We start from the raw sequence: 11633 nt of genomic DNA, 5'->3' as shown, positions 1-11633 counted from the left end.
TTGTTGGTGCGGGATTCAGCACCCCCGACATACCGAGCTAAACCAGAAATACTAATTGATTAGTTAACCGGGAAACCGGTTAAGGGCTCGATTAGGTCAACAAGAAGTCAGTTCGGCCAAAGTGTAGCCTTGAAGAAGAAGGAGCCGACTTCCACTTCGGCACGGCGGCCGACTGAAGCAATGAGGCAGTTTTCCATATCTCACTTCGTCCGATAAGGAAAGTTAATATATTGTAATCTTAGAACATGTATAAAGAAGGAGAGACTTCTCCATTGTAAGGCATCTAGAATAAAATACAATAATCGAGTTCTCCTCTTGTTCAGAGCAATAAACCCTAATTCCTTTGAGTTCTTCTTCTTTACTTTCAATCTGAGGGCTTAGATCTATTTTCTAGAGAGATAACTCTATTGAATTTGTTTCCCTCCTTAAACAAATTCATTATAGAAACCTAGTTTCTACAAGAATGATAATTTTAAACGGGTCGTCAAATTTTGTGAAGAATTTCCACAGTGAACCAAATTTACTAATCCACAAGTAAGATTTTCGAACCGAACCAAGTCAATCATAATCCATGGGATGGGGACACCTCAATCCACATCTTTAAAAAAAAGAAAACCCTTATCGACCTTTATAAGGTTTCTATTAGAAAAGAAAGGATTTTAAAAATAAAATAAAAGGACAATTTCAGTGATCAGAATAAATAAAGAAAATCTCACCAAAAAAAAAAAAAAAAAAAAAAAAAAAAAAAAAAAANCAAGTAGAAATGCAACTAATTTGCTCAAAAGTGTGATTTTTTCTATGTAACAAGATTTATCATCAAAGGTATAGTTTCTTATTAAAGGTTTTTAATTTATTTAAGATAAAGGATATATTCTACTAATCATCAAATTTTATCAAACAATAATATAATAATAATAAACTTTATTCAAGGTTTTTTCTACTATTCAAACTTTATTCAAGGTTTTTTCTACTATTCAACAACATTTATCATTTTTTATACTTTTTTTTTTATAGATTTTAAAGTTATTTTTGATAAAAAAATATATATTCTACTGATCATCAAACTTTATCCATCGGATACACTGATCGGTTGATCTACCAAAATAAATATGAAATATTATTAGGAAAAGAAACAATCACTATACACAAAAAAACAAAACGTAAGAAAAAAATGTACACTTTGGACTCTTATTGAATTAACATACAAGATTAATTAATATTCAATCTAGAATTTTATCAAAATTATTTATTAGACATAGTCAAGAACTGCATCACTTTCTCTTTGACTAGAAATAAGAATGACTATAAATTAAAATTGATATATCCTTTAACAAGATTTTTCTTTTGAAATCAATCAAATAGAACCTCTCTGTATGTCAAAAATTGATTCAAATTCATATAACTCTTAGTCTTGGATATGAATCGGATATCATGAAACTTCATAAGAGTTAAATTTAATCAATATCTTCATTTGCTATTTTTTTTTTATAACTAAAGATTTGGATTTAAGAATGAATGTAGCGACTTGTTCGAGGCCACGATCAACATATATATAGTTAATAAATCTCTATACCTTTCAAGACTTGGTAAACAATTCGATTCTAAAATTTAGTTCTAAAATCCAATTTTCAATTAGCTTATTATACTTAACAACTTATTACGTACTAGTTGTGTAAACTAAGCTAGGAGTATTGGGCGTTGGCGTTGCCTCTTGATTTCTTACTAAGCCTCAATTTCTTGGACCTTTGGTTCCATCACCATCTCACACATGCCATATTTACACTAATAATGAAACAGCCAACCATCGAAACTTCACATGAATGAAACAGAGCAATTGATTGACAAAAAAAAAAAGGACAGAGCAATTAATGCCATTATTTATTTAACAATCAACCAAAGAAACAAACTAGCATTAACAAGATAAACACAACACAAAGAGAACAATAAATGAAAAACCAAATATTTTGAGATGGTTCTGCTAAGGGACAAGGCTGGTGAACAGGAGCAAATTGTGTCTCGGTTGTCTTGGCTGCTTCTTGATGATCTTCATCAATTCTCCGGCTCTTTTGAAAATTGAAATAACTTTTGATGGCCTCTTCACAACTTTCCCCAATGTCAGTGCAATGTCCCTCGGATTCTCATTCTTATCATCATGAGGCGTTGTGCCCTTATTAACTTCCCCACGCAAGAAGCTATGCTCTAACAACGTCAACGCATCTCTTCTCTCTTCAGTATTTGACGTGAAGCAAGACATAATAAATTCTTTTGCATCGCAAGGAAGATCACTCGGGATCAGTGGCGCGTACCACTTCTTGAGATCCTCCAAGTCAAAGTTTGTATGCCACCATGGTTTCTTTCCAGTGTACATCTCCAACACCACACATCCCAACGACCAGAAATCAAGTCCTGTCCCTGTCTCTCCGTGAGCAATCGATTCTGGCGACATATAGATGGCCGTTCCCGCAAACGGACGACAAGGATGCCACCACTTCATGTCTCCATCTTTTTTCGACAACCCTAAATCAGAAATCTTCAGTTCGTAAGACGATCTCCACGCGCCCTTCTTGTAGACGCACTTGGGAAAAACGAGTATGTTTCCGGGTTTGAGATCGCAGTGAACGTAGCCGTGTTTGTGAATGGTGGCTAAGCCTTCAAGAATCATACGAGTAAACTCTCTGATCAAAGGATCAGGCAATTTCTTGTCTTTGGATCGCTTCATGAAAGTCCTCAAGCTTCCTCCAGCAGCGTACTCCATTAGCATCATGTACTCTATGTTACCCTCAGCGTCTAGATTCTCTATCAATCTGTCCTCATAGCACTGGACGATTCTTGGACAACCCTTGAACTGGGACAGGATTTGAAACTCTTTGCCCAGAGACTCGGCGTTTTTGTAGTCGGTAATCTTCACTGCGGTGTAGAGCGTCGAGTGTGGTTTTGTATACTTGAAGAGGCTCACGGAACCGTACGAACCCTTTCCGAGATACCTATTGAATTCTAACTCCGGTGTCACCATTGCCATTGAATATAATTAATTCTCTGATTTCTTCGGCTCCAAGAAGTAAAAACTCTAGGTCACTGGTCACGTACGTGAAAATTCGAGAATCGAAACAATTTGGTGAAGACGAAATATCAGATACCCTGGAGCGACCCTCTACGAATCATATATGTAGAGAAAACTTCCTCCTGTTCCGTAAGGGATAAGCAACCTCAGTTTCCCTTTTTCTGTAAGACTCAAAATCACATTAGAGATTGGTAATCTCAATTTCCCTTTTATCTCCTTTTCATATTTAATTTACGAAAGATAACTAACAATTTCCTTTTTTTCCTGTAAAACACGTGCGAACTTTAATTGCAAATTCCAAATTAGAAGGAACTATGAAGGCATCGTTGCAAATTGCAATACTAATTTTTTTTAGGTGAAAAGCAAATTGCAATACTAATTAGTATTGCAATTGAGAGAATTACGAAGGCTGTTATGACTTATGACGAAACATAAATCAAGTCGGACACATAAAAAACTACATTATAAAATTTTGAGAATTTCTGAGTAATAAAGAATCTCATTTGACACTTGTTTTTGTTTTTTTTGTCAAACATTTATATAACTAAACCACATTAAAATATTACTAACATCTTTGTGTTGAGATGCTCTTAACCAGAGCCACGCCCCAACAATCACTTAACAAAAAAAGCACCAATACTTTTTTTTTTTTGGACAAACAAAAGCACCAATACTAAGCTTAACTTTTATGAGCACTTATAGATGAGCCATAAGCAATACCGCATTGTTACCAGGTTAGAAGATGTGCGCCTTGCCGAAGAATTCTACTCCAAAGGAGATGAACAAAACATAAAACAAATATATTCTAAAAAAGTACAAATTTTTTGCATCATATTCACTGATGATTTGGAGCTTAATAAGAAAAAAGTTATTATCAGTATCTTTGACTAAAGAAAGATGTGAAACAGAAGAACCACAATAGATATCCTTAAGAACCACAAGACAGATCCTTCAATCTCTCAATTCTTATAAGTTCTTTGGCCACTTCAATCATCTTTGGAACGTCCCCTTGACGACCAATGCATCTCAACGCGAGCTCAAGAAATGCTTTGATTTGTAATCGCTCTTGCTCTATATCTCTACCTTCAATTACCAACATCTTTTTATCCACAACCTCATCAAATCTTCCATCCTTGACCAATTCAGACAAACTCTTTGGATCTTCCAGAGACGAATACAAATCATCTTGTTTTGTCCAAATGTATGGTCGCGGTATTTTGCCAGTCAAAAGAACAAACATTAACGCTCCAAAGCTATATACATCAGTCTTCTCAGTGACTAAACCCTTTGACAGATAAGTGGGATCAAGATACCCATATGTTCCTTCCACTACAAAACTCACCCAACTTTTGGAATGAAAACACTGTTGCAAAACTCACCCAACTTTGGTGTTCCATTATTATTTAAGAAAATCTGACAAGGTTGTATATCTTTATGGACTAATGTTCTTGAAAACGCTGTGTGAAGGTAAGTTAAAGCGTTTGCAATCTCCTTTGCTATAACAATTCTCATACTCCATGTTAAAGCTGGATCTATCGGACATCTTTTTCCTCTTAGGCTACGAGTAATGACCTCGGCATATTCGCAAACTAGAACCGGGTAAGCGAATTCTAGGCAACAACCCAACAGTTTGAGGAAGTTTTTGTGACCACTCACCATTGATGAAACCGCTAAGTCGCGGTACATCTTCTCAGAGTAAATTGATCCTCCATAGGCCCATTTCTTGATAAGCACGACACGGTCATCAATCACACCTCTGTAATGTCGGAATCTATCGATGCGTACAAGATTACCGCGGCTGAAGTTGTTAGTGGCTTCTCTGATCTGATCAGCTGAGAAATTTTTGATAGGATTAGATTTAGCATCATCACTGATCGCAATGACCTCTTCAAGTAGTAAACTCCCATTCTTCATAAACATTCTCTGTCGTTCGTTGACTTCATGCTTTTTCCTTCTCCACCAAAACATCTTAAAACAAACTACAGAACAAGCAAAATCGCAGTGAAACACTAGCTATACTTCTTCGGCAAGAGTTTGAACTCGATTTTGGAACGACTTGTTCAATGATTCGAAAAAAGTGACTTTTGTGGTCAACTCAAAATAAGTAAATAATGTGGTTGAACTTGAACATCATGACATAAGAGAAGAAAAGAATTATTAATAATGATGATTGAAATGTCACGTATACATTTATTTTATCTCCTAGCCAAGAATATAGATGTTCCGATACACTTAAAAAATTATTTGAATATATCAAAAACATTTTGTTTAATTAAAAATATTTATTTTAAAATATTATTTTGTAAAAAAAACCAAATATGTAAAGGAGATAAAAGGGTAATTATAACATCAAGCTACCCATCCATATTTATCTATACATTCAATGTGGAAGCAATGATCACATTCCGGTATGCAACGCACGGTCTCTTTACTATAGCATACTCCGAAAAACAAATGGGACAAACAATATCGTTAGTTCCAGGTAATCTTCTACTAGATCTCTCCTAATTCCACTTTCTTATATGATTCTATTAAAGACTCGTCAAGACCATATACCTATAAAAAAAACCTAACTTGGTAATTAAAGATCATATATACCTAAATATAAGGAAAATAAATGAAAAGAGAAAAACACATATATACTTTTATTAATCAGCATTACATAAAAACATGACTGACCATAATCAAATTAATTCCTCTTTTTGTTTTATTCAGTATGCCTGTCTAAACAACACACACAAAATTGGATCACATAGTAGAAATTGACAAAGAGACATCAATATTTCTTCGTTTTCCTTTAAATAATAAGAGCTTAGTTCAAGTAGTAGGCGAAGAGAGACACAAGGGAGGCTCCAACCAAAGAGCCAAGAGCCGGTACGGCTACGGAGGCTCCGTTTGTGGCGGGTCCTGGTGCTGGAGCTCCGACCTCTGCAGCCATGACTGCGGTCATGGAAGCAGCAGCAAAAACGACTCCACAGGCAATCTTCTTCATCTCTATTGCTAGTTGAGACCTGAAAGGGTAGTTTTTTTTTTTTTTGTAGTTTTGTTTTATTTTTGTTTCTCGCAGGTCTGAGTATAATTGGACGAGGTTAAAGGGGATTTATACGGGAGGTAGTTATGTTGTTTTTAGAAAAAGTTAATATTTAGAATTAGTATCTTACCAACAAAAATTAAGAAATTACATCAATAATGTAGGAACTAGGAAGTAGGAACCTCACATTTGAAATTCTTAATTATTCCATTGTGTGGCTTGGAGTAATTTACGCGTTTCCATCCATATTTTTACCTGGTCAAAATCACCATTTACGTGTATGAGTGTATCTACCATATATTAATTTTTTATGTTTTAATAACTTGATTGTTCTTTGGCTGAAAAAGAATTATTTGGATAGTTGAATACTATATAGTCGGTCGAGATGAGTGATGGTTTTTATTTGCTAAATGCTTAATGGCTATAAATAATGGAACGTTAAAAACGATGAAACATTCCATAATTAATGAATTCATCAGCTCTTCTAGAGTAGGCTCAACATTCGTTAATTAGTAGTCCTTTCGTCATCTTTCTCGGTTAGTCTAACACTCGAACTTATCATCATGGCTTCGCATAGCACGTAATCTTCAACGTAGTAGTAGTGATGGTTGATCAAAAAAACTTCACTTAATCCATAAATTGTATCTCAAAATGAGATTTGATAAACTGGTCATATTTTTTAGATGGGATGCTTGAATGGCTTTGTTATTCTTTAAATTGTTTTTAATGTTTTGATTAATGGATACGTTTTCGTATACATGGATTTTTAGAGAGCTTAAAGCCCATTAATGACTAAACCCACTAGACAGACATGGTTTTGTTTAAATGGTTAAATTAGGTTAGAGAGGTGGGTGATCTCTGTTATGAGAGATAGTACTTAGTAGCTGCTTGTTCCTCTAATCCTAACCTAAAAGGACTACTATATCAAAAACCTTAAATCTTTTTTAATAAAGTAGATTTTGCTCGTAAATATTTTGGTATTAACATTTCGAATGAATGAATGAATAACAACAAAGTGAAATTTGAAGACTTTTGGGAATACCAAAGAGAATAATTAGAAGGGGGAAGAAGGAATGAATTAGCTTCTGCTATGTTTTTTTCTTCACCCTACTTTTTTCCTTCTGTTTATGCTTCTTTTTCTTTCTGTTTCGTTTTGATTAAAGTCGCGTCGCAATCAGCTTTTTCTTTTAAATCCAAAAAATAATATATTTTTTTACAAAAAAAAAAAGAATAAATTCTTATAAAAACGTAAGAAAATATATTTCATGAGTATAATATATTCTCAATAGGTTTTGGTGTTATCTTGAATAAGATACTCCGCATATAATAAGTCTTGTGATTTTTTATGTGTATGATCACATCACCGCAAAGCTTTTCGTAAATTAAAATATTAATTGGAAATATAAAAAAAGGTGATAAAGAAAATCACTTAAGAACAAACATATGCACCGAAAGTTAATCAGTGAAAAAGGTGACGATCACCTATTTTTATTCTTTTCCCAAATCCATTTGATCTCTTTTTTTTTTCAAAGTCTTTATAGAAAAGTATTACCCGTTAAAAGACCAACTTAAACATCATACTAATAGCACTCTAGCAATAGAAGACAAAATATTTGAACAGAGAATGAATAAACATGTTCGCACTAATCTTGGTTTTGTTTTTTTCTTTTTTTTTTTTCCTGATCAAAGAATAATGATAAGAAAGAGTCCAAGGAGAACAATCACGTGAGCTCGAGGATTGAAATTGTTTGCACCAAGGATATAACAATTTTAATCGGTTTTAGATAATGTATAGTAGTGTTAATAAGAATTAGCCGAATATTAAAATCAACCCACCAGGCCACCACCTCAACACATAGCAAAATTTGCATATTCCAAAGCATTTAAAAAGGTGAAAAAATTGTGGTTGATCAGTGTTATCAAGAATTGACAAAAAGTAAAGAACTTACTTAAGAATCTTTATTATATTACATTTAAAGATATATATCACTGTCACCTGCCCCATAAAACCACATCCACATCCCCCAAGATATCTAAAATAAATCCTTTATTAGATTAGCCCCCACTCAGTTCTACCCGAAAACAAAAATATTTATTTATAGCACTAATGCTCACATAAGCAAATTAGATAGCGAGTCGTTTAACAACTAGTACTAGACACATGTCTCACAAGAATTTGCTTTTCTTGTTCTCTCCCACAAAGCACAGAACACTGAGAAACTAACAAGATTAGAGATTATAGAATTTAATTCTAGGATACTCATTATAACAAAATGATAACAAATAGTCATAACAATAATAATTATAAAAAATAATAATATTAATAACAATAATAATAATAATGATAATGGGAGAAAGAAATCCTAAAAAAAAAAAAAAATTGAAAATGGGAGAAAGAAAAACCAAGAAGGTTTTTTTTCTCTCTTCTCCTCTCTTCCCATAAGCTTTTTTCTTGTTTTGTTCCTCTTCTTCTCTTCTCTAAATAAAATAAAAAAACTGTTTTTTTGTTGTGAAAATTAATTGACCAAAAACAAAGAAAACTTCTTTCTCCTCTCTTCTTTGTTAATCTTGTTGTTACCCTTCTACCACAACCACCCACCACCTGTAAAAAAGAGGTTTTTATCTACCACATATAGAGAGAGGCTTTGGTTTTGGTCTCTCAGTTCTGCTGAGCAACAAGCTGATCGAGCTGCATTTGCTCAATCCAAGCTTCTAGCCCAGCATGATCCATTACCGGTTCCATTGGATTTGGCTGCTTCACGTTTTCCCCTGAGGAAGATGATGTTGCTGCTTTCTCTTTGGCATCTGTTGGAGACTCCTTCACCAATGACTGAACCCATGACACATCAGGCTCATCACCATCAAACGATGAGGATGATCTCAACTTACCAAGCGCCTCTGAGCTCATTCCCCAATCCGGTTGACCATTTGAGGAACCCCATTTGGATGATGACCATGTGTTGTTGTTGTTGTTTACCGGTGAACCAACGATTGGGCTTGAGTTTGTTCTGAGCTCTCTCGAGCTAAGGCTACGGTACTGATGTTGTTGTTGTTGCTGTTGCTGCTGCTGCTGCTGCTGCTTCACGCACTGAGCCAACATGGAAACACGAGAACTCATTGGTGAAATTGGCTCAACCACATTCCGAGGAGACATTCTTCCTCCACCTGAAAACAATGAGTGATCGACGCTCTTTGGTGAAGAGAAGCTTGTGTTGATTGGAGACAACATGCTCTGCTGCTGCTGCTGCTGCTGTTGCTGTTGTTGGAACTGGTTGAACACAGCGGATTTGTGAGTGGGCGAGAACACCGCGGAAGCTAAAGCGGAATCAGTAAACCGAGGAGACGAAGAGCCTTCTGCTGAGAAAAGATCTTCAAGATTCGAAGGAGGCATTGATTTCATCCGACCAGAGCGGCTCAATGAGTTGGAATACTCGTTGAGAAGCTGCTGCTGATCGTAATCCGCTAACATATTGAACTCGTCTGTCGGGATATCTCTTGCATTGAGAGAAGACCTTAGCCTGCTTGACTGTAGATTGCTTCCAGGTAAGTGCAGAGCAGGGACATTCGGCTGTGGCCAAGCCATGTTCGAATGAGACATCCCATTCCCGGCTGATGATGGCGAAAGAGGAGACATGACAGAGACTCCTGATGGAGAGCCAGGAAGTAGACTCAAAGCTGCTGCATAATCAGCATTCGAACGAGGCGAAGGAACTGCTGAACCAGTGGATGCGTACAAAGGTCGAAGCTCCTCAGGTGTATGCGCAAAGAAACAAACACGCCGACCACAGCCTGTTCCGTCTTTGCAAAGGCGTGTCCTGTATTGAGCAGGATGTAGCCAGCACTCAAACACACCATGAGCATACTCACACATATCTCCTCGTCTACAAGCTCCTTTCCTAAAATCCGGGCACGGAACACAGCTGTAATGGAACTTCCTCGGGTCTCTTCTCCTCGCGTTTTCACCCGGGTGAACAAAAGGACACTCAGTCCAATCATGCGAATAAGCACGGGAGCAAGGCCTAACCTTGAAGGAATACATTCTGAACTCATCAGTCGCGTAGATACTGTTCTTGATGTCAGGTAAAGACGGATCAACGGGATACTCTTTCTTGAACTCAGTCGATTTCAGCTTAAACGGAGAACCAAGGGGAGAGCCAGACCCCGACCCACCATTCTCTCCAGTAGGAGAATGCGACGGAGAAGACCCTCTGTTCGGAACATTTGTAACAACCCGTAGATTACGCTCAGCGGTCGATGATCCATCAGCAGAGAGAAGCTCCTGAAGCATAAGCTTAACACCTTCAAGCTTAGGAGGAACAACAATAACATCACCAGCTCGTTGACCTTCAGCATCCAAAAGATTCAAATCAGCTCCAGCCGCAAGAAGCAGCTTAACAACTTGGATAGCATTCACAGCCCCACCAGAAGCAGCACAGTGTAGCGCGGTGGTCTGATCATTCCCACAAGCGCGGTTCACGTTAGCATCAGTCAAAGAAACAATAAGCTTGATCACATCTAAGCTTCCATAAGTAGCAGCAACCATCAACGGAGTCCTCTGATCGTTGACCATAGCTTTAGAACCTTTCTGACGACCGTACCAGAGACCAGCTTCGTCTACACAAGAAGGGTCTCTCTCAATAGACAGCCTTACACCTTCCACGTCGTTGTTAGCAGCGAGCTCAAGCAAGCTCGCAAAGGTATCCTCTGTTTCGACTCTCAAGTGATTCATGACTAAGTTTGTAACAAGATTGTTATCCTCAAATGAAACTGGCGACGAAGATGTTGATGACAAGATCTGATTTAATCGGTCTGATCCACAGCACATACTTCCATCTGTGGAATCGGATTCTGTAAAAAACATCAGCAAAAAAGAATCACAAACTCAATAAAAAAAAGACCACTCATATATATAAAAATTAATAATAAAATCGATCATAAGATATATTGAAAAACCAAAAAAGAGAATATTTTTCTGATTCTCTTCTTATCCATTGATTTGGAGAAACTAGATCGGAAATACTCAAGTTACAGGTAAAGTCATTTTCAGACAAGAAGAAGGTTTTGTCTGAAATACAAGACTATGTCTTTAACGAATTAAAACCAGGCAAGGTCAAACAGATTTCAAAGAAGAATCAAGCAAAGATGACGTTCTAAAAATAGAACAGAGAGAGAGCGAAAAACAAAAAAAAAACGATCAGAACAAACAAAATCTTTTATCCGATCTTTTTTTTTTTTACAGAAAAACTAAAGTCAAATAGGCAAAAACACAAATAAATCTTTGGTGCATGTTATTTACTCGTTTTTTTATATATATATCCACAGAGATAACAAACGACATAGAAATATTGAAATCATCAGAAACAGAGGGAAAAAAAAAAAATTATTCCATAAGCCACATCGAGCAGCTAGAGGCTTCCGATGATCAAACAATCTCTCACCTTTTTTTATTATCCTCTATTAAAACAAATCTTGCACGAAGACTTCGATGGGTTTAATCGTGAAACGAAATCAGTTTCTAATAGATCTAGGAATATAAAAAAA

At 36.1% G+C, this 11633-nt stretch overlaps 3 protein-coding genes across 3 annotated transcripts; all 3 read right to left on the bottom strand.

Annotated features, from left to right (window-relative positions):
• Positions 1979-3013, bottom strand: LOC104784349 (mitogen-activated protein kinase kinase 2-like). Its single transcript, XM_019244390.1, has one exon. The coding sequence runs from the start codon at positions 3011-3013 to the stop codon at positions 1979-1981; it is 1035 nt and encodes a 344-aa protein (XP_019099935.1).
• LOC104784348 (non-functional pseudokinase ZED1-like) lies at positions 4160-6173 on the bottom strand. The gene has a single exon (XM_019244337.1). The coding sequence runs from the start codon at positions 5027-5029 to the stop codon at positions 4400-4402; it is 630 nt and encodes a 209-aa protein (XP_019099882.1). The 5' UTR covers positions 5030-6173; the 3' UTR covers positions 4160-4399.
• On the bottom strand, positions 8643-11633 carry LOC104782682 (zinc finger CCCH domain-containing protein 30-like). Its single transcript, XM_010507688.2, has 2 exons — positions 11531-11633; positions 8643-10940 (listed from the first exon to the last, which is right to left on the bottom strand). Exon 2 carries the CDS (start codon positions 10915-10917, stop codon positions 8752-8754), a length of 2166 nt encoding a protein of 721 aa, XP_010505990.1. The 5' UTR covers positions 10918-10940; positions 11531-11633; the 3' UTR covers positions 8643-8751.

The sequence above is a fragment of the Camelina sativa genome, chromosome 4 (assembly GCF_000633955.1).
Source record: "Camelina sativa cultivar DH55 chromosome 4, Cs, whole genome shotgun sequence".
NCBI lineage: Eukaryota > Viridiplantae > Streptophyta > Magnoliopsida > Brassicales > Brassicaceae > Camelina > Camelina sativa.
Note: the sequence above shows the minus strand (reverse complement) of the source record. Positions and strands in the feature narration are given on the sequence as shown.

Coding starts and splice junctions, on each gene's coding strand:
- LOC104784349 (XM_019244390.1), bottom strand. CDS start 3,013: ATGGTGACACCGGAGTTAGAATTCAATAGGTATCTCGGAAAGGGTTCG.
- LOC104784348 (XM_019244337.1), bottom strand. CDS start 5,029: ATGTTTTGGTGGAGAAGGAAAAAGCATGAAGTCAACGAACGACAGAGA.
- LOC104782682 (XM_010507688.2), bottom strand. CDS start 10,917: ATGTGCTGTGGATCAGACCGATTAAATCAGATCTTGTCATCAACATCT.